At 36.5% G+C, this 24340-nt stretch overlaps 1 protein-coding gene across 1 annotated transcript in view; it reads left to right on the forward strand.

Moving 5' to 3' along the window:
* The window catches only part of LOC145694589 (tRNA (uracil-5-)-methyltransferase homolog B-like), a 62228-nt gene extending 38855 nt beyond the window's left edge, over window positions 1–23373 (forward strand). Inside the window, exons 7-10 of the mRNA XM_081770959.1 lie at window positions 9248–9495; window positions 13029–13260; window positions 14783–14981; window positions 21674–23373. Of these exons, the coding sequence (XP_081627085.1) occupies window positions 9248–9495; window positions 13029–13260; window positions 14783–14981; window positions 21674–22410 (1416 nt within the window). The 3' untranslated portion in view covers window positions 22411–23373. The remainder of the gene's footprint in view (window positions 1–9247; window positions 9496–13028; window positions 13261–14782; window positions 14982–21673) is intronic.
* Window positions 23374–24340: the final 967 nt, after the last annotated feature.

The raw sequence follows: 24340 nt of genomic DNA on the forward strand, positions 1-24340 counted from the left end.
TCTTTTAAACATAGGCGTAATCTTATGTTGGACCGAGCGACCGCAACGCTTGGAAAGACCGAGATAATCTTTTATTATGGACTGGGCAGCAGTTGATCCAATCTCAATGTTGACTAAATTTCCTCGTATGTGATATATGGCGAATCTTTCACAAGATTTCTTACTACTACGCGATTTTCATCCGTCAGTGCGGCGCTAGGGCGCACAGAGCGAGGCTCATATGTGAGGCTTTGTCGCGCGCGTTCAAATTCCGCAAACCAATTAAAAGGGTTTCACGTGAAGGGGGTACTTCAATAAATGACCCTGCACTGCTCTTGCGTTAGTCGTACTTTAAATAATCTCATCGCTTGAGCTCCATTATTGCCGACTGATGGCTTCAAACTTAACTACACTTCCAGCCTCCTAATTTTCAAACAAATAAATTTGTAGCCATATACCTTTCACCATTAGAGGGCGTACGCTTTTAAATGTGATACGTTTCAGTACGGCAACGCTTTTTGAATCTTATTGTCTAAAAAACCTTTCGGCATGCCCCTCGTAGGAAGACTAGTAAATTAGTTTTAGTTCATTGGAATAAGGCCAAAAAATAAATTAGTAAAGATAGCCGTGTCAAGTAATGGGATTATATCATAAATCACAACAAATAGAATAATCCCAGTCTTACTATTACTGCACCAAAATTTCAGAAGAAGTCGAATGTGCCATCATATAATCTATTTCTGTAGAAAGTTTATGTACAACACAGTAATCTGCAAGTCCAAATGATGAAATATCACAGAGAATACAATACGCACTCATAGGTAACAGCAATAATATAGTTTCATTTATAGCTCCAGATATTTTGACTGGGTGATACTGTGTTCAGTTCACAAGGAATATCTTGGTACCCAAAGAATGAAATGCTTGTTAATTCGAAAGTACATTGGTGAAAACTTTTTCCTGTAAAATTTTGCATGAAACCATTAGTCTTCCTAAGTTGCAAGGTAATTCAGAACGAAACTGAAAATTTCTGAGTGTACCAACCTTAAACAATGCCATTACGAATTATAGATTCAACATTACATTGAGATGGTTCTAATAAGTAGTAGGAGCACTAGATTCACCTAAGCAGTTCAGTGCACGCCACCCATGTATTGACCTACTTTTACTTAGTGCAGCAGCAACGGTGTTAGTGTAAGTTCAGTCTATTGTTGTTCCTGCCAAATGTACAAATCGTTTTTACTAGTCGCCTTGTGTATCGCACACTATGAAGTACGTCCTTGAATCACTACCTGAAGTGATTATCACGAATTTTCACTGATTAAACTAGGACGTAAATTATTCTACAAGTAAAAATCAAGGCATGTGAAGCATAGATGTTCATTTTACTTCGACCTCACTCACCCTCGCAGTAGCAGTTGGCCCTCGCCCTCGCGCACCCTCACCCTCGCTGTCGAAGCTTCTCCTTGCCCTCGCGCACCCTCGCCCTCATATCATTGAGGGTTGAGGAGGCCTCGAGAGGGCCTCCTTCGTGAGGATCAGAGCATCAATTATTCAACCTATTTGTTGAATTATTTCCTTATCGTCAGTGGCGGATCCAGGGGGGGTGATCGGGGCGATCGCTCCCCCCAGAAGAGGAAACTTCTTTATTTTATATATATAAATAAAACGCATCCCAGAGTTTGGAGCTCTTAAAAGTAGCTCTAAGTAGCAGTATTACAACCCACCACCCCCACCAGAAGTCCGTCCTGGATCCGCCCTTGTTTAACATACGTCCTAAAGAAAGGAAACTAAACATATCATCGTATAACTTACTGTGGAACACCTAAAATGGAACAACTGTTACAATGGAGATCTCGGTCGATAGTGACGTTTACATCATTTATCAACAGTATCCAATGCCTTTACTTCTAAATGTTCCTTGAACTACGATGCAAGCATAAGTATTCAGCCACACAAGGGCGGCTCTCATGAGGGTGAGGATGAAATCAAGGTTTGATGAGTGGCGGTAGAGTGACTGCCTCGGACTATCTGTCAGAATTTGACAGTCAACACGTTGGCCATCCCTGATGTATGTAGCGTAACTGAGGAATTTGAACAAATTCAAAGGGAAAGATCTAAATAGCTTAATTTTGAAACTCCGTCAGCAAACAAATAAAATACTTCAGAACACTCATTTTCATTCTATGAACCTTAATACATACAAAAACTTTATATTTCCAAATGAAACTATATAGCGACATTAATGGGTCATTTCAAAAGAGTGGGGGGTAACTGTCCCCCTTTGCCCCTCTAATCGCGGCCCATGCTATGATGTGTGGCACATTTGTGCGAAATTAATAATAATATGATTAAACTGTTTACCCCCAACAAAATCCTGCTCGTTTTGCTGAAGTTGCTTTTCCTAAGTTTTATATGTTTCATATATCCTACAGTTTTTTTCAGGCCTTTTTTTAAATTTGTCCAAATTTATATTTCTCATTTTACCACAATCGTTCAATACTTGCACTATAATATTTACAATCAGTATATCATCCTTTAACGTGTTTCATTCCTAATAAAAATCATTGAACAACGCAACATACAAACCCTATCTCACTGGCTTGCACGCGAACCTTTGGTGCATGGGGTCCTGGGGACAATTCCGAGTGGAAGAACATTGAACGACAGTGGATCGAATTCCGCGTTAAACCTATAGGTCCACTTCTCATATAGCCTCGCCGACGAAAGAGGACGCTAAACGGCGATCAGTCAACAGTTGCAAATTTCGGCTGCATAAACAACTTATGTCTTGTGGAGCTTATTAAATTTATTTTGTTAAAGCAGCTCTTTTAACAAAATTTCAGTATTAACGTGTCAGATATTTCTATTTAAGGACAAGAAAAAACATTTATTTTGTAACTAAATGATAGCTCAACCCAGGTAGATTATAAAAGCAGAAACAATGAAAATCGATACAATAGTGACTGACATTATTTTAACAAATATCGATTCAGATAATAGTTTGGGCTGTCACAAAACTATGAAAAGTTAAAAATTCCGATTAATTGTAACTTCATCAGTGGTGGACATTGTAGGAGGATGTATGCTAGTAATCAGCCCATTTCATGGGCATCCAACCTCACGAGCCCAACGCTCGCTAGCTCGGCATTCGCGCTCAACCGTTCTCGGGTTCAATAATTAAGCGCTACCCCGAGCGCCACTGAAATAAGTCAGCGCGAGTCCAACTGAGGGAAGTGAGCCCGAGCACGATTTCCAAAGGAATAAATGAGCGAGAGCCCAGTTGAAAAAAATGAGCCCGAGTCCGAGAGAGTCCAGAGCAAAATGGCCATCTATGAACCAAAGTCATTCCATCGAGTCTTTCTCCATCTGATCTGCTGCATTCTGATGATTCTCTCATTGATTGTGTTTGTTCAGATATCAGCGCTCTTGTCATTTACTGCTGAATAACGTGAGTGACTGTCTGTCTGTCTACCAACAATCTTTAAACATGACAGTGTAGTAGACACTTCTTATCTAAAACGTCTCCAGCACAGGGAGGGCAACAATGAGGCACACTTACTTCTTAATGTAGCGCTATTTCTACCCGAAAACTTTCATGGGAAAAATCAAATATTATTCTTATTTGCATTATTATTTTTAATAATTATGTACGTACACACGAGAAATTGTCTACTGCAATTAATTGAAAGGAAAAATACGATTAATGTATAACCTTGCTATGACACTAACTTTTCATCTAGGGGACATGGCAGATGATATTTTAAATTTTGCCTCTCTCCAAAAGAGGTCAAACAGCAAACTCCAAAACAGTTGCTTTTAAGGAAGCTTGTCCTCCTCCCTCGCGTGCCCTCGTTCTCCTGACGGAAGTTGTCTCTAGTCATCGTGCACCCTCGCTCCCGCAGTAACACTTGGCCCTCACCCTCGTTCACTCTCGCCCTCTTCGTCGAAGCTTTTCCTCGCCCTCGCGCACCCTCACCCTCGCGCACCATCGCCCTCGTTGCCGAAACTTGTCCTCGCCCTCGCGCACCCTCACCCTCTTCGTCGAAGCTTTACCTCGCCCTCGCGCACCCTCACCCTCTTCGTCGATGCTTTTCCTCGTCCTCGCGGCCAAAACTTGTCCTTGCCCTCGCGTCACTGTGGGCGAGGGAACTTGAGGGTGAGGATGCCCTCGAGAGGGCCACCCTCGCGAGGGTGAACATCTCTGATGTGAAGCGCAGTGATGTTGGTGACTTCAATCTGAATGCATATTAATGACAAATCATTAATACATATTAATGATACATCATCCCTTGGTTCATATGTCGCAACACGTTAGTTTCAGACCAATATCTAAAATTAAGTTATCTTGCCGTTGAAATATAATAGTGTCTAATCAGAGAAAAGTTTGGTGTGCATGGATTCTCAAGCCATTATGTAAACTATATTTACTATTGTGATTGAAGCGGTATATCATATGACATCCTGTGTGAATGCCCCGTCTCAGTTCATCAACAGGCACATTTATGGATGCATCGTCTGGTTACGCATTTAAAACGCCCACTCTGCGATCGTTCGTAGACAGTTCTTATTTACAAAACGTCACGACTAACTTCTTAAATGAAAGATTCTATATTCGTGTGACATTCATTGAATTCTATGGGAGATTTCAATGCGATGTTCAATTCATATTTCTGAAGTAAACTACGAATTTAAACGAGTGAATTTAAGGTTAAAATACAGCTCTAAATATTCAATTATGACTGTAATTTTGAAACTACTAAAATATTGTTCAAGAATAGTAATACTACCCAGTTTCATTTTAAATTCTCTAATTGATACGTTAAATAAGATCTTCCTATTTTTAAAAGTGTGAAGTTAAGTATGACAATCACAATCCCCACGCTTCTCACTATGTTTGTGCGCTTTACACATTGTATTTCCCAAAATTAGTGTTCGATTTTGTTAGTAGTTGAAAAATAAAAGGATGTTTCCATACTTACTCTTTAATTTGAACATCACAACTGTAAGTTTTCAGCTTTGGAAGACTGCATTGAATCAGGGCAAAATTGTCTTTAAAAAAATGTTTTCACCACTGAACTTAGGACAGTTGAGTTAATAAAATTTGACACTTCGGTCGTTGTCTTATCTGCATGCAAAGCTATTCCTTGTTACACTTAAATTCATGCAAAAGAGTATCTTGTCTTGTAAATTGAATAGTGGAGCAACTGAATATTTAATTATTCTTCCTCCTTACTGTATATGATTTAAGGCTCCGAGAAAAGTTAGTAGAAAGCATATTGAGTGACAGTCTGCGAATATCCATCTTTCTTTTTTATTTCATTCGTAACATGAGAAATGAATTTAGATTTGTAACGTTGCTTATCAAGCTCATTCTGCAAGATAAGACCGTTGGTACAATCCGCGGCAAAAAACCTGCAACATGAGGATGTAAGTTTATTGTGAAACTACGCCTAACAGCACAGGGAATGGACATAACGTCTAAGTGGAACGAATCATGCCAGGATAAACCTCGGCCTCCTCCCGTGCACACTTATTTTGGAGCAAAAGATTTCGTCATTTCACAATAAACTTATATGCTCATGTTGCAGGTTTTTTGCCGCGGATTGTACAAGACCTATTTAGAAACAATGCAATTTCATGTAGTTAATTTTAAATGTCCTAGCTCTCAGGTCCTAATCGATGTAGATACATGAACAAGAAACAAGAGTATTCAGAATAGGACATTCATTCAGAAAATGTATAACATCGTACATTCAGCGAACAGTCGCTTCACCTCAGGAGAGGAAGGGAAGGAAAATAGAGAATGACTCCCAGAATGGTTATCATTTTGTGGCCTGCAGTCCATGATAAATTGATATTGCCGATATAGCATAAAAACACTGTAACAATATCCATTTGCATCTATCGTCTCCTTAATGTAATTTACGTTGGTGAGGTGGGGAACCAATTTAATTTCAAATATTTTATTACTTTTTTGACAGTTTTTAAAGCAACATTAGTAAATGGGAAAAACTAGAACTTGAGATATAAAGATACTGTGGTTTTCCTGATACAGTACGAAATGGTTTGGTCCAGTGGTATTTGTAATTATAATACACAAAAATCATATTTTGTCATTTTATTAAGCATAGGTATACCTCTGGCATTTCTTTGTCATATTAAGATACAATGGGAAACTGCAACCCCTAATACGTATATACTGCTGTGACTGAAGTGATCTTCAAGGTACAGTTGTATATTACTGTTACGTTTAGTAAGTGATATCAGATCACATGTTTTGAGCAATGAAAAAAATGTATTTGTGAATTCATGAACGAGTACTTACATTCAATATACAGTATTTTATATAGACAGTTGGTTTGCTTCCTTTGACAAAATGGTAATAGAAGGTATATTATATCTATTTTGTACGAAAATTTCATTACGTAGTTTTGAATAGGTGTGGATAAATGTTCTTTCAGAATAAAAGTAATATTCCTGTAGTTATACAGTGTGCGTGTAAACGTGTTAAAACAATATAAAATTGTGAAACCGATCTATGACAAATGTTGTCAAAGACATCCAAACTTTAAATTTGAGTAGTTTCGTACTTTACTGTAGCTAACACTTACATATTATTAAGACTACAACAATATTGTATTAGATGTCCCCTTTGAATAACAAAAAGTAAACCTTGCATGTTGCAGGTAACTAAAAATCAAGTTTATCTAATTAAAATTGCTTTAAAAGTTCCAATATTAACAAGGGTCACTAACACCTTGACATTCTCATGATGCTAGATTGTTAGAGAGCAAGAGGAGGGTTGGTGTGGAATATAGAATGCTGGACCGAAAGGATATTGAGGAATCAAGACATGCTATTACATTATCCATTTGCTTTTATCATAACCTAATTTACCGAAAGGGGGTGATCTGAGTGGAGAGCACCGACTGCAGGAGTGAGCGAGTATTTGGCTGTTCTGGGAAGCGAACTGGGTGGCGTAGTGATTAGGCATCGGCACGGTATGCCAGAAATGTGGGGTTCGAGTTCCGGTCCAGTCAAATCAGCTTTTCACTCTTGTAAGTTATTGAATCGACACCTACAAAGGATTTGGTGTGTAAAAATAAGTTTAAATCGATTGTTTCTTCCTTTCATTAACATCTTGAAAGATAGTTTAACACTGTGATTTACCAGAGGTCAGGTCTGTTTTTGTGATTATTCAGTATATTAAAGATATTTATGGACGTTGCCCCTTTACGTACCTTTTATGAAGGAAAATAAAAAAGTAGGTTAAAGACTGCGAATTTCATGTAGCTATACTAGATGGCGCTATTAAGTGCTCTGGACAGAACATATCAAAGATACTCAGTCCAGATAATATTAGGTTGGTGCTAATGAAATTTGCTTTTTGACAGATGGGGAACTCACTTAAGCAACATAACATATGGATGGACTAAGGTTACGCATCTGACATCACAAACTGTAGACGTCAGCAAACAGACTATGGTGCCCAGACAGTTAGGAAGTAGCGCATTATTAAAAAGGTTGTATAAAAATGCACCATGGGGAACAAAAAATTGGGAGTGATTTTCTTTACGAACTCACTTCGATGTTCTACACCGTAAGCCAAAAAAGGATGAATAATACAATTGGACAAGGAATGACAAGTGAATGCACCATTCGCCATTTGTCAAATTTGTTCCGATGACAGCTTTGCAAAATGTGTTCGTAGACACCGTTAATGTTCGGATGAGGTCTTCAAGAACATCGTGGAAGCGGACCCTCGGAAAGTGTTTGTGCCATTGTGGACGAATTAGACAAACACCATACAATTTGTCACTGGGCGGTTCGTGCAATCGGTAAGATGAAAAGGGGGTAAGACTTATTCATGCGACACTAGACTCAATGGTAGAGCGCTTACCTCTGGTGCTTGGAGTCACGGCTTCGATCCCCGGCCAAGCTAGTTTGTGGTGGACATCGTATCCGTGGGTTTTCTCGGTATACTCAGTTTCCTCCTACTTCCTCACTCCTCCAATTCTTCCTTCATTCACTTGTCTTATTCATCGTCTCCCGTGCCTAAAGGGCATAATCGTTGGACGTAAACTGATTTTTACGAGTTGACACCGGCCAACAAGAATCGCCGTCTGAAGGCGTGCAGTTCTGAGTGGTCTTGAATCAGTTTCACTTCTCTTGAAATATGGGTCTAATACGACAATCATAAATGGTCGGGAAAATGGTTGAGTTGAGTTGATTTTGAGTTTAACGTCCCGTTCAGCAGCGAGGCTATGTGAGACTTGGAACTACTGATTACCGTGGAATCCGAACCACATGAGCTCCCGCCGGGAATCGAACCCGGGTCTCCCACGCCAAAGGCGCGTACGCTAACCGCTTAGCCACGGAGGAGCTCAAGGGAAAATGGTTGAGTCGTGATAAATGTCCAGAAGAGTGTCTCTTACCACTCTACCTGCAGATGGTGTTACTGCTTTTGTGGTGGGTCTGTCGAAGCGACCTGGGCACTGCGGATCGTTATAATCCTTAATTCCATGAAATGCATCTTGTACGCAAACATCCAACAATTGTGAACAGACATGGTGTTCTCATGGTGCACGTCAATTCATGTCCATGTCGCTCAAAGGACGGTGCAGACGCTCCATGAATTACAGTATAAAAACCTTTCTCACACTATATTTTGCTGACACCTTCCGACTACTTCCGGCATGTCGATCACTTCTTGAGAGGGATGACCTTTCCTGAAGTTTCCTCAGTGTAATGTGCGGTTGAGAACTGGATTGGATAGCAGACTCAGATCTCGTTCACCACATAATCCAGGCGTTTGCTGAGCGATAACAAACGTGTGGTTGCAGATTGCGATTATTTTGCTTAACTAGGTATTGCAGTTTTCTTTTTCTTGTTTTTTCTTTGTCCTTTGAAAATGTTTCATTTGGGGACGAATATTTCATTTGCACCAACCTAGTACTTCTCAAAATTCAAGTTTGTATCCATAAAGATCTTAGGTGGGTACTGATCACTGCACATACCAGACAGTAAAGCCGGAAACATCCCGTGACCAAGTTTTTATAGTTGTGGTTAAATATAGTATGAGCCAATCTCCTCTTGCTTTGACACTATAATACTTGCAACTTAGCGTACATGGTACTGTAGCAAGCGCTAAATCATATGCACTGGCGCTTTCTGTTCAAGGTGATTTTTCTTTAACTCCGTTAAATGACATCAAAGAATATTTTAAGAATAAAGTATCAGTTCATACAATTTTTTCTCCGTGTAGGTGTTTGAAGAATTCGTCAAGCAATCCAGTAAAGATCCGTTGACTGAAAATAATGAAGGTCATTGGAGACAGCTAAGGATCCGATTGACGCGATCTGGTGAGATGATGTTGGAGGTATTGTTCCACCCACAGAAGCTTACGGATGAAGAAATCGAAGAAGTCAAAAATGAGATAAAGCAATACTTTGAGACTGGGGATGGAAAGGAACTAAACGTCACCTCAATTTACTTCAAGTGCTTTGCGGCAAAGTAAGTTCTCGTATTTTAGCCCATGTATTTTATAATTGCATTATAAGTACCAAGGGCTTGTCTCGTTCCAATGTAGTCTGTTTCTTGGCAGAAATGGCGTGAGGTACTGAGAACTATTATAGATGATAAGTTTTGAATTTTTCCGCTTGGAAAGTGGTCAAAAATAGCCTTTTGTAAATTAGTCTATATGAAAAATAACTTTTCGCAGAAGTGAGAGAAAACTAAGAGTGAGTGATGTGATGGCATTCTTCAAGTAGGTGTATTATGCTATAAAATAGTAAGAGAATCTTCAAAAACAATTAGGAAGTTGTTAAAAATGCAAGTGATACCCATACTAAATACCTAATTATTTGCGATTCTAAGACACTTTTTTATTACAATTTTTTTCTCTCCAAAATCAAGGTGCGTCTTAGATTTGAGTTACGCAAGTTTAAGCTAGATTAGATGAAGTTTTGCCAAAAATTGCTAATCTCGTCAGTCACGAGTCTGTAGAAGTATTTTAAGTGTACCAACAGAATGCAGAACTAAAATTGTGTATTTTACGCGAAATAAAACCCCTTTAAAATATCCCGCAAACTAGTAACAAATTAGATGAATCATTCTTGTGAATTTACGACAGCGGAGATTGTTCCTTTCCCTCCTGCATATTGCGGCTGGTGTCTTCCTCTGTTTATAGAGCACAAACAAGTGAGTCACATATTTTTGAAGCACGACAGTTGATAACAAAATAAGGAGTTTAAAAATTCCAGCAGTAAGTTCAATGCTTCTTTTTTTTCCATAACCTTGTTTTCGCATGTTTATATATACAGTGGACTCTCTTTAATTCGAAGTTCAAGGGGACACGAAATAACTTCGAATTATCCAACAACATTCATTTTCACATATATAACAACAAACAAACCAAAGTACTGTGCATCAAAAACATATTCATATGGTGTAGACTTTACCTTTAAAGCAACTTATTATTTGCGTGATCGAATACCGCAAACTAACAAAGGACATTGACTCCACATAATTCAAACTACGTGTACAATGGAAAATATATTTACGTACAACACTACAACATACATTGAATAGCCCAAACAATTAAACACCAGTAACAATTTGAATATTCTGTTCTCACTTTTAAGAAGTCGTAAACCTCATTTGCTTAAATTTGATTGTTTTTGTACGGTCAATAAATCTTAAATTTCATGTATTGCATGGAATACGATATTAATAACATTTGGTTGACTTTATCAATAATTCATCTTAAATTTTCAACCAATTCTGAAACAAGATGAGATTGGCACACATTCTCTATCTTTACTTCTTCCCCAACTCACCTTCATCTTTATCATTACATAGATTTTCTATTTATCTTTTGTATTACTCTTCCCTATGGCTGCATCTGGATAACTGAAAACACATTAAACTGTATTTCTCTGTTCACATCTGTCCAACAATAAAAGTTTTCAACTCTATTTACTTCGAATTATCCAAAACATAGGTTCAAAAGTTCGATTTATCCACGATTTTTTACTATTGTTTTCAATACAGTTTTCAAGGGGAATTGACTTCTGTTCGAATTATCCAATATTTCGAATTATCCAAGTTCGAATTAACGAGACTCCACTGTATATATAATATATATATTCATTCATTAAAATCAGCGCAATGTAGGTTTTCTCATTTTCGCCAAGGGTGCATCTTACATTTGAGGGCGTCTTAGATTCGCGTAAATATGGTATTTGTCGGGTCGTAATATTTTATGTTGGTGGAAAATTTCAGAAAAATTGCCATGAAGAGATTGCAGTGAGAACTAAGGAACAGTTCGGAGAATGAAAGACTAAATAATATGGAAAAAGGGGAATAAAATGGGAAAGGTCCAAGATGAATGGCGTAAAAGAAAACGTTAGAAGTAGTCTTGTATGTACATAGACCCGGCAGAACGCTGAAGAGAGACTAATATAGTGAATGTTAATATAATACATGTTCCAAATCCAAATGGAATCTTCCAAAATTTTTTACATCACAATACTTAATTCTCTTCCGTAGTTGTCAATACAATGTGCCATTTCTGTCAAGCAGTAAGGAACAACGTCTTTCCGACTAGAATTTGTGTCCAAATTAAATCCACTACATTTTTTAATTTTTAAAAATTACTGTGAAAGGTTAGTTGCACAAATGTAGGAATAAGGAAATGAGAGACATGAAAGTCGGCAGAAACCAATAGAAAGCAAGTCAATAGTCTCTACCATTGGTAGCACTTTTTCCACTTTGATATCAGGCGACCGATGTTGAAGAATTTGTATGGTTGAGTGAGTATACTGCACTTTTCACTTTTTGGTTCAGCTAAAAGGGAATTATCGTCAGTTTTATTTTATATTTTATTTTATTTTATTTATTTATTTATTTATTTATTTATTTTTACCTCTAAGCACACAATTTACATGGGGGCAAGCCCAGGGCTTGTAACCTGGATTGGCCATGACCTCTCAAATGTTGCATTATTATTGGCTGTGGAGGTCCAAACGTCGTCATGATGCAAGTCCCGTTGGAAGTTCACACATCAGTCTTAGCAGTGCAAGTGTGTTCATAAGTCGATCACTGATGGTTGCACCTTACACAAAAAAAAATCCCTAAGTATAGATCCATTGTGAGTGAAAGTTATTTCACAGGTTTCAACCTAGTTTCGTTTGACTCTATATTATCCTAGAAATAATAACGCGAAGGTGGAAAGCATTTAAATTTAGTATTACAATTGCGCGAATTGAGCTGAGATAATTTGCGTTTAAAATAGCTTATATTACTTTGAAATATCATCATACCTATTCCATAATATCATATTCCATGCTCCAATCCAGCCATTTGATTAAAGCGTATGGTCCTGGATTCAGTTCCGGTACAGATGAGTTTCAATGTTGGCCCAGTATTGTGAGACAATTGAGCAAGTACTTAAATTAAAAGGTGGCGAACTCAAATTTAGAGCACTAGAAATAATATGAGACTACGCGATCACTCATCATACGCCATTTGGTCAGCCGTAGTCCTTCTTACAAAGTGTGGTGTAGGAGCCTCAGCAGTTGTAATTTTTAGTTGATATCCCATTAAAGTTCTTACGACTTCTAATTTTATCCCTCTTGCGATGTAAATTTATAATACGTAATTCATTATATTTCTCGTAGTGGAAGTTTAAAGGAACTGGGAACACTATACACAAATCGAAAGATAAAATATCAATTGTGTTTATATATTTTAGCTGATCGTTTTACTGACGATGCTTTTGTACCTTATGTTCTTACGGCATTAATTTTATCACAGGAAACGGGCACGGCACAATGGCTCAGTGGTAGAGCGCTCACCTCTTGTACAAAGGGTCTTTCGATCCCATCTACTCGAATTTATGAACGGCACCTTTTTCGGAGTTCTGCTGTTTACTCCCGTATTCTGATTCCAGTAATTTCGTAGTCACTTTCATGAAACATCTATCTTCTAGCATAATAGTAGGACGTAAAACTAAGTGTCGTTTAATTCCACTTTTTAATTTGCAGGAGAGATCCAAGAAGAAGCCAACCTGCAGAGCATATTTTTGGACAGGAACGTGTTGTGGAGAATGTTCTAGATTTGAAATTCAGCTTAAGAATGGATTCACCATTTCCGTTGAACACATCCTCCGCTGAAATAATTTACTCCACCGTTGATGAACTCCTTGAGCTGAATGAGGACACTACAGTCCTGGATATTTATTGTGGAGTTGGTGCGAAAGGACTTATCCTTTCCAGGGTTAGTATTATATGCCACCTGTTAATATAAATAGTAGGAATGTATTCAAATCTAAAATGGCAAGTATTTCACAAAATTTTTGTTTTTATTTCGTCGTTTCCGAAACATACAACAGTAAAAGATGTTCTTAAGAGGATTTCTAAGGATTGAAAACAGCGTAGAGATGACATTACCAAATTCCAATGCTGCCAAATTCCAAGATGAAATCGATGGACAACTTCGAGTACTAAATGATGTCTTATGGGGAAAAAATGCATATTCTACAAAAATGAAGACTGCAAAGTAATAAAAATTTTAATCACTTCATAAAGCTCTTAAAATTTTCCAACAAAAATTATACTAAAGGAGGGTATATAGGGATAAGTAAACAAGATATTTGGCAAAATTTTCCATTTCCATGGTAAAGAATACATCAGGGCATTCACTGGCCCCGTTACTTTTAATTATTGGGGAGTACATAGTACTTTCACATGTGCAAAAGTTTTTAAGTGGACACTATTTTTTGGTTTGATGTAATGTAATAGAAGAAATTTAATGATTCATCGTCACTCATATAGTGCAAAACGATCATCATCCATAAACATACAAGACACAGGGGCGTTAGGAGATATACCCCCTGAATACGAAAAAGATACGTAATATATTAGATTGAGAAAAAAAGAATAAAACATGTTCTGAAAAAATATCACCCCTTGATTTTTTTTTTCTCATACTCACTCACGACATACATTTGTTTTAATGGTAATTCCCTGTTTTGCAGGGATTTCTTTTACGAAAGTCGATTGGGTACCTCTGTAGCTAGCTTCAGGCCATATTTTTTTCATCTGCCAGTCCTACATGCTCTTTAATTGTTTTAATACCTTCACAACAGGATTAACACATGGTATACTACTTCTGGAATTGTATTTAATTCAATGTAATTGTATTTGTGGATGCATGTGGATCCGGCGGAAGAGAAAATGTGATCTGAAGCAGGCTACAATAAAGATAATATCTCAGTTTGGCCAATGCTTTTAAGCGATCTTAACTTGAAACACTGTTAAACTTGTGACTAATTGTGTATAATGATTTTTAGTGTACAGTCCGCAGCAAAAAACCTGCAACATGAGCATGTAAGTTTATTGTGAAACTGCGCCTAACAGCGCAGGGAATCAACATAACGTCTAAGGGACACGAATCACGCCAGTAGAAACCTCGGCGTTGCTTTTTTTGCTGCGGACTGTACCAGGAGACGAACGTCTAGTGTGGAATAACGTAAGTTGGTATATACAGAATGCTCTTATTACATAATAATACTGGTATAACTATTCAAAATGAACTGGAATTTGTTTCATGAGCATTAAAAGATATGAGAATCCCATTAGGTATAAGCAAAACACAATAGGAACATCAGATATCAGTCATATTTTGGATGAAAGTAATACCTTATCTTGTCTTGAAGTATATTGTTTCTAATTTTTGCGTCTATATTTGTTACATGGTGGCGGTTCGATGGTGATCAGTTTATTGTATATTTTTGTAGAAATGTGGCAAAGTAATTGGAATAGATGTAAATGAAGCTGCTATTGAAGATGCCACTCTTGCTGCTGCCGAGAATGATATCACTAACTGTGAATTCATCCAAGGAGAACCGGATGAAGTCATCGACAATGTGCTTGCGAAAGAGACCGGAAAAACTATAGTTGTTCTGCTGGAGCCTCGAAAACTCGCACGAGGTTTGGGTACGTACTCAATCTATGTCAATATTTATGCTAAGTTAAGTGGTGTACAAACATTGGGCGTTTTGGGGGTTTTGTTTCCTCCTATTTCATTCATTCTTATCACCAGCATCATACTGTGGAACATAAGCCTATTTTTTTTTCATTTATACTAATTCGAACTGGTGGTATTATGGAGCCCGTATATACTTCTTAATATTATTATTATTATTATTATTATTATTATTATTATTACATCTTTGTCAATTGACCATCTAAGTACACTATGGATAAATAAAATAGCAGGGTCTGCATTGACCTGGAAAACCTGGAAAGGGCAAAGCAGTCAGGTTACTCATAAAAAGTTCTGGAAAGACAGGGGAATTTTAAGTACATATTTTTGAATAATCTGGCTGTTTGGTAGGGGATATTTTGTAAAATAGTATGTTTTGCAAAACTTCTGTACTTACACACACACACATTACACTGTGTACATGTACACTCAAGTCCAAAATTATTGTCGCATGTCTATAAATATGTTGTTGTAGGAATATAATTTGATAACAAATTCGCTCGGGATTTCTTAATATGTGTATAATCGGCAAAGACATGTACCGGTATGTGGCATATTTCATGTGAAAAGAGCAGTAAGTAAGGACAATAAAACTTCCTTGTCTATTTAGCAACATTTTGTTTTATTCATTCTAATTTTCGCATTTATAATTCTTTTCCTATAAAATTTACCACAAATATACATTTCCCGATTATACATATTGTATCGGTATTAAAAGTACCCTGCAAAATCATTATCAAATTATATGCTTACAAGAAGAGTTATAGATATGTGACAATAATTTTGAACATGAGTGTACATGCATAGTAGGAAGTCGGGAAATACATTGGTTTTATATTTTATATATAATATATATATAGACCTGGAAATTCTTTGTGACTTGGAAAACTTGGAAGAGTCGGGGAATTCGTACTCCTCAAATAAATGGGAACCCTGAATAGTTAGTGATAAAATTTCAGTTATGATAATACGGAATACATTCGTTTAGTAAATGAACTTACACGCTACTACCGAACACAAATTAGAAGTCATAAAATATGCAGTTCTAATTATAAAAGGGAAATAACATATTCTTTGTGCTTTTTTTCTTCGTGCTTGTGTATTAAGAAACGTCAATATTTCAGTTCATATAGGATGATTATCTTGGAGATCAGTTTACTAACTTTCTTAGCTGGAAACTATTAACATACATTATTCGGGGGTGATTTATGCATTGTCCTATAAAGAAAATTAAGAAACGCGTCTCCAACAGCAAAACATTCAATTACATCACTGTTAATAAATTCTTGGTTTGATTTATATCTGCCATATATATATATATATATAAGGGTGGTCCTTATTTATATGGGGGAAAATAAATTTAGGAATTTCCTTGGACTCACCCCCTAAAATGGTTCCATATGGGACAAAATTAAGCCAGGAGAAAAATTAGATCCATTGAATAATTTTAAATGGTGCCCCAAACGACCTAAAATTTTGAGTGCGTTTACAATACATAGTATATGGGGAAAAGCTGGAATAAACTCTTGTAATTTACAAACGGCTTAAGGGAATGGAAAGATATCTTGGATAATGGAACTAGAGGAAGTGAACAACGTAATTTTGTATAGCATTACTAGCAGCGTTCACCCCGCTTCGCTGCGGTCACCCCGGAACGCAATAAACTTTGTTACTTAGATAATTTTTACTTTTTCGCTTTCAAATTGCAGTAAATGTTAACATTATAGCGCCTGTCATTTATGTTAACCCGCTGAGTGACACGGTCATGCGGATTGCAGTAAATGTTAACATTATATCGCCTGTCATTTATGTTAACCCGCCCCGCTTCGCTGCGGTCACCCCGGAACGCAATAAACTTTGTTACTTAGATAATTTTTACTTTTTCGCTTTCAAATTGCAGTAAATGTTAACATTATAGCGCCTGTCATTTATGTTAACCCGCCGAGTCACATGGTCATGCGGGTTGCATATAAATACGTTTATTTTTACCTATGATGAACTAATAACAAAGGATTTGTACGTATGGACACTTGAATGGTCAATTATCTCAAGACACTGGTAATTAAAAATTAAAGTGATATGATAAAAACCATCTAGGGTCCAAATCCTAACAACCCCCCAAAAATGAAAGAAATTGGTTCAGCCGTATTAGCGTGATGAGTTCACAAAGGATTTGTGCGTTCTCTTTTATATATATAGATTATGGTGGCCATCTTGAAGTCCGCCATCTTGAATTCAGGTCAAAATTTTCAAATAGGAAGAGGGTCATTTGTCTTTAACTATTGTCTTTCCTTGAAGATAGTCATTGTTATCTGACCATGAAATCGGATCACACTCAAGAAACCCTTTGGGTATTTTAAATCTCACGAGAAAAAATTGTTTGTAGTATCAAAATCACTGATTTCTCTTTTCGCAAGAATTTTTATGGTATTATTCTTGAGTCAAGCCTCTTTGCTGCTTCACGGTTTCTCCTTATAGTTTTAATTCTTTCAACCAATTTTTGTTTTTCCACTATGTTAACTTCATCATCAAAAAACTCCAATGCTACGTATACCTCCTTCAAGTACCAGAGATGCTGAGAAAATTTAGAAAGAGTAACTTCAGATAATTCATTATCTGTTTGCCTATAACTGTACAAAGCTTTCAAAAATTGCAGGTCTTTAATGATGAATGGGATACTTGATCAAATTTAAATCAAGCTTGGACATATAGTCGTATCAGAAAAATTCATGTTCTCCGAAGACCCGTTTCTATTTGCTTCGTTAAACGAAAATGTTGGCGAAAGAGAAATATTTTTAAACAGTATATTGCTTTTCCCATCTACGTTGCATGGTGAATTGCTCCAGGCAAACGAAAGAAAACTCTTCGAGGAGGTATGCCATCCAAGAATGTCAGTTCTAAAAATTTACTGTAATCTTCTCTGCGGTGTGCTGCTTCTACAAGTTTGATAGCAAAATTCAGTACTTCATTTCTTACATCTGAAATGTTTCTTACGTCATTATTATCATCAATTCTGGAATAAAGTTAGTACAATCTATTTTAGACCAATCGTTCTGAAAATGCTTAAATAGGTGAACGTCCGGTCCAGATGCAAACGAAACACAACACTTGTCAAATACACATTTTAAAACCAATTCATAAATGTAGTGTCTACAAGGAAGGTATAGAAGATCATTTTGGAGTATCTGCTCTAGCAGAATGAAAGCACCGTTCACATGACCCATATTGCAGGGAATAGTGTGACAACAAACTGCCTGCACGAGCTTTACCAAGTTCCATTCTTCAAGCTAATGAACTGTAGTAGAAATATGTTCGTTCTTCTCTTCATGATGACAAACTGAGAACACTAGTTAGCCTCTCAGGAGCATCTCCTGTAATAAATATTGATAACCCGTCGATAGTCTCTCTACCAGTCAAATTTGGCAGTAGTTTTCCGTCTCATTGCACAACTAACGCACTTGATGCACTCCGAAATTGTTTTTCTGGTCTTATGCAACTTCGCTACGGATTTTCTCTCAGCATCGATGCATATTTTACTAGTTCCTTTACATTATGGCCTAATGTTTCTGCCGTCGCTGTCAGAATATGTATTCTCGTTCTATCAGTGGACTTGTATCGATCAAGAGCAGCAACCTGCCTTGGAGTTTTAAAATGTTTTTCCTCTTTTACATCTCTTGCAGGGTCCGGGCGCTCACAGGCACATATTTACATTTTATCTTACATACTCAGCTGGGTTTTCCTCTTCATTTCTTGAAATACTTACCTCCGTGTATTTTGGTGTAAAATTCATACAAATCATTTTCAGATTTTTTTTTTTTTTCGTTCCTCTTTCTAATGAAGCCGCGCATATCCCTCTTGTTCTTTTCGAGCCAAACTCATGTCTTTACATTTAGTTGTGTAAGAGTTATTACTTGTGACAGAGAAATATTTTCACAGGTAATAATTCTTAGACGACTAAGGCTATCTTTAAAATAGTGCCAGATTTGTGTTTCTGGCGAAACGCCACCTCAAAACGATATGTCACATGACCCTTTTCCTATTTGAAAATTTTGATCTGAATCCAAGATGGCCGCTGTGACAATACTATACAACATTAGATGTGTTTCTTCCTCTAGTTCCATTATCCAGGGTATTTTTGCGTACCCTTAACCAGTTTCTAAATTACAAGATTTTATTCCAGATTTTTCCCTATATTATGTACTGTAATCAGATTCAAAATTTTAGGTCGCTTGGGGCACCATTTAATATTATTCAATGAAGTTAATTTTTCTCCTGGCTTAATTTAGTCCCATATGGAACCATTTTAGGGGGTGAGTCCAAAGAAATTAGGAAATCAAAAATTAAGGACCACCCTAATATATATATATATATATATATATATATATATATATAATATACGCTGTGTTCCTTTACACAAATATTTATTTAATTATTTAGGGTGCATTTAGTTTAGGTCATATGTTTTTCTTGTCTTTTTACATCACTTAAATTGGAATTTCATTTACTTTTAAGAAGAAAACTCAACCGCAGAAATATTAAAAGAGTATCGAACTTCGTATTTGTATAACTGTAGCATGATACTAGTTGAAATATTTTTTATGCATTCAACAATTATCTGGAATACATAGAATTGAACTGTGAAGAATTGCAATATGTGAAAATATATAAAACTATTGTATTTTAATTTGTGTTTCATATCTCTACCCGAGTTAAAGAACACATTAAAGATGCAAGGGACAACAATTCCCCTAGCTCAGGCTTGTCATGACATCTAAAGGAAACACATTATCAGATAAAACGAGTGATTGTTGTACATTCCTGTTCCAATATCATCAAAAGAGTGCATTTTTTTTAATTACTACTACTATTTTATTAAGATGAAAAATCCTAAACTTAATTTAAACAGGCAGATTTTAGATCATAGGTCATCTCCAGTTACAATAAAAATACAAATTACAGCATTTTTATTTTCATACATTACAATTCTTCATAGTTTAATTCCAAGTGATTTTAGATAATTGTTAAATTCATAAAATAATTATTTCAACTGGATCTAGTTATATAAATACGAAGTTCGATAATTTATTTTTGCGGGTGACTTTCTGAAATAAAGGAAATATCGTTTAAGAGACGTAAAAAAGAATTTTCATAAACTAAATTTATTTTAAATGAAAACTTATGTAAAGAGACCGAGTCAAGCAAGAACAATTATTGTGAAATAGTGTTTGTACACGTAATGTTAAAGTGGACTTAAGGATCCACAAGTGAAAATACAAAAACCGTTAACTATGAATTGCTGTTCTTTTTAACTTGTTAATGGACATATATAAATCAACTAAGAACTTATTAACAATGATGTGATTGCATGCTTTCTTCTGAGACTGTGGCTTCTTAATTTTCTTATACGATAATGCAAAAAGCGAAACCAAAGAAAGTAAGTTAATAGGTTTTCAGTTTAAAAGAGTAAATTGAAGATGATCCCGTGTGGATTAAAATATTGATGTTTCTTAATATACTGGGTGTTTCAAAACAACAACGCTCGAGAGGTGATTCCTGACACCAAGATAAGACAAAAAGTATAGACCAACCTGGGTGCACAAATGATCCCTTTCGGAGTTATAAACTGCCGAAAACATGCAAAAATGAACTTTAAATGTCCATAGCTTCAATACTATGGGGCCTGCTGTAGTCGGGTCAAGACTTTATTTAGAAACTAGTATGTGTCCTATCTAAATATCCATGTTTCAGAATCTTGCGGTACTTCCGCAATATTTTTTTTTTATAGAGATAGTTGGTAAGTGCTTCAATTACATGGCCGTAGGTAAAATGTCTTTATAAAAATTGTTGCGTGAGTACCTTAGGATTCTGGAACATGGATATTTAGATAGGGCACATACTAGTTCCTAAGTGAAGTTTTGACCCGACTACAGTAGGTCAGATAGTTTTGGAGACATGGACCTGTAAATTTCATTTTTTCGTGTTGTCAGCAGCCTATAACTCCGAAAGGAAGAATTTGTGCACCAAAGTCGGTCTATACTTTTTGTCTTATCTTGGCGTCAGGAATCACCTCCCAAATGTTGTCGGTGTTGTTTTGAAACACCCTGTACAAGCAAGAAAACAGCGGTACAAAGCCGAGTACAATATTTCTTAAATAATATGTACCGTATAGTTCACATCAGTAATTATAAAAGGGAAACAAGTCAGTCTGTTAATCACGCTATAGTGGAATGTTATACATTCGTGTTTAGGAGATACTTAATGTTAATTGTAGAAAGACAAGGGCTACAGTGAGAATTAGTATTATTATATTTGGTGTATGTTCTTTACATTCAGTTGTATTATAATGAGAATTCCTTATGAACGGCAAACGTCTCAGCACGTCACGCCAAATATTAATCTATGTAATAAATATTATTATCGTCGTCTACTGCATAATTGTGTATCTACGCCATTGTTATTTTTTGCTCAGTTATAAATTGTGCTTAGTTTGAATTAGATTAATTTTAATTCATTCACGATAGGAATGATATGAAATAATGAATGATAAGCTCTTACGAACTGCATGGTAAAATAGAAACGAATATAATTTCTTACGAGACTTCGAATTGGACACTAATGTCAAGTTTCCTTTATTTCTTTCCAGACACGAAATTTGTAACTAAACTAAGGAAGTGCGAGGCTATTCAAAACCTTGTTTTTGTATCTGAGAAACCAAGACCAGATGTGCGAGATTTTACCACTTTGTCAGCTGCAGACACAGAAGCAACACATCCTTTTATTCCTATCAAAGGCATTCCAGTTGATACAAGCCCTCACACATCGGGCATCAGTCTTGTGCTATACTTCGAGAAGAGAGATCCCGACACACTGCCCAACGCGAAGAAGCCAATCCCGAAACACTTGTTGTGGTGGACAAAGCGAGGCAGGGACGACGACGACGATGAGGAAGAGGAGGAGGATGAACGGGAGAAGAAAAAGAAAAAGAAGAATCAGCCAAGGAGAGAACGAGACCGTCAGCGATCTCGAAGGAGGCGCCGAGGCCCTCCACGAGGCCGAGGTGGTGGCAGTGGAGGCGGTTTTGGTGGTGGAGGCTATGGCGGTGATAGAGGCTACGGCTATGGCTATGGAGACCTGGTGAGCTACCCTAACTACCGAGACCGTAATTATGATGCTTACGATGACGGCTACGGCAGAGGTCCTCGTGGCTCGGGATACGGCTTTGGTGGAGGAAGGTTTGAGCGTGGCTATTCTGACGACGGTTGGGGCCGAAGCGGGAGCGGCGGCGGAGGGGGGTGGGCAACCCCTGGGAATTCTTATTGGGTCAGAGAAGGCTCGGGCTTTGGAGACCGTCAAAACAGTAGCAGAAATTTTAATTGGTAACAGGACAATTTCCCTTTCTATGTTGTTTCAAATGTAATCATTACATTGGTATGCCAGTATATAAAAATGTTGGTTTCGTAACAACTTACATTTTCATGTTGTGCACATAGGCAAATATTTGACATACGTAATCGCGTATCTTAGTGTGTGTTCATTTTAGCCTAATCATTTTATGACGTAACTTACATTAGGGACATTTTTTTCTTCTCCAAGTAAGTTTTATCAAAACGTATGTGACCCTCACTTTAAAGGAACCAGTTCTGCAATTCGAAGGATGCGTATAAATGTCATTTCCACATACCTATAGTAACAATGAAGATTCATTGTGTGTGGTTTGTGAGAAATGTGTGTGTGCGTGCGTATGCATTTGTTCATTTTTTCTTTTTTGATTTTGTAAGTATATGTTTTCGCGTTGTTCACTCCCAATAACCTGCAACGGCATTCCCATTGTAGTTAGACAGCCTTGTTTAGCTCAGTAAATGGAATATTTAGCTCGGTATGTTTGTATCAAAAACCACGATGTGGTTATCTATTAAAATCAGTATAATACTGTTTTTCAGCATTTTATGAGCTGCTGAAAAGTGTTAAAACTTATCTCAGGAACTTAGAACAGAAAAAGTGTTCTTTTGATTTCACAATAATAACAGAATTAAGTGTTTAAAATTCGTTCATGATTAAGGGAACGTATTTGTTTAAAGTCTACATTCTTTATTTTTTCGTTCAGTCTGCAGAACTTACTTCAGAAATACGATGCACTAATGTTCTACATACAGTGTGACTATCCAAAACTTCACGTCGAAGAAAATGAATTCGCGTAAGAGAACCAGCGCTTGTATTTGTTCTTAAGTATGATAGATAATGCTTCTGGGTACTTTTGTATGAGAAAGAGTAGATCAGAAACCTGTAATTTTAATTTACGAAGTATAATGCTGTATCTTTAAACAAATAAAAACTTCTGACGTATTTCCTCAATCGTTTCATTCAGCATTTGATGGATTTCGAACTGAAAGTCTAGAGCTATGTTGTGAAGTGTATATCTATATATCTATCTATATATATATATATATATATATATATATATATATATATATATATATATATATATATATATATATATATATATATATATATATATATATAAATAAAATATTTGGAATACTTTCTCCTCCTTTCGTAAGAAAGCTTGATTCGAACCGTGTATATTCCCCCATTCGGTTGGTAACTCCTCTTTTAATTTCACACCAGATTTTCCCAGCAGTTAAATGCTCTGACTAGACTTAAAGCGTGGATTGATGACATCACAAAGCAATTCAAGATGGGTACTGATCTGTAGAAATAATAAATGATATTGATGGGCAATGAGGCTCACTAATACACTGAACATTCAGGCTGAGGGAATAATGAGAATATTTTTATTAATGTTGCATGTATAGGTGTCCTCCAGATAGGCTAGTTAAAGAACTAATCTTTTCAACTGTTCTTGATTTTCTAAGCTTCAGAATTGTATTGAATGACGCACAATCCATTGTCTGTAAATGTTTTTTTAAAGAGCGGTTGCGCGGTTTCCCTATGAAAGCGTCACCACTAGGTTGAGGTATGTAACAGTACTACTTGTTTTTAAATTAAACTGAAAAAGAAGGCATAAGTCTGAATTGTCGGTTTTAATTGTGATCGAAATTAAATTGTCTTTGTAAGAGAAATGTAAATCCATAGAATGGAGGAAGTTTCCGATTGTTCCACCAATTGCAGTCTTAATTGGTGTTAGTGTCATTTTCATTGAAGTTAGAAATTGTCATATAATTAAAATTACTTGTTATAAATAAGATAATGTTTGACACAAAATCATAAGTATAATACGTTAATATTGATTGATATGTGATAAATTGGTTAAATTGTCAACTCCCTCTCTGTTCATGTTTCTTATCTAAAG

Source organism: Thermobia domestica, chromosome 9 (genome assembly GCF_964235325.1).
Source record: "Thermobia domestica chromosome 9, izTheDome1.hap1.1, whole genome shotgun sequence".
NCBI classification, from domain to species: Eukaryota; Metazoa; Arthropoda; class Insecta; order Zygentoma; family Lepismatidae; genus Thermobia; species Thermobia domestica.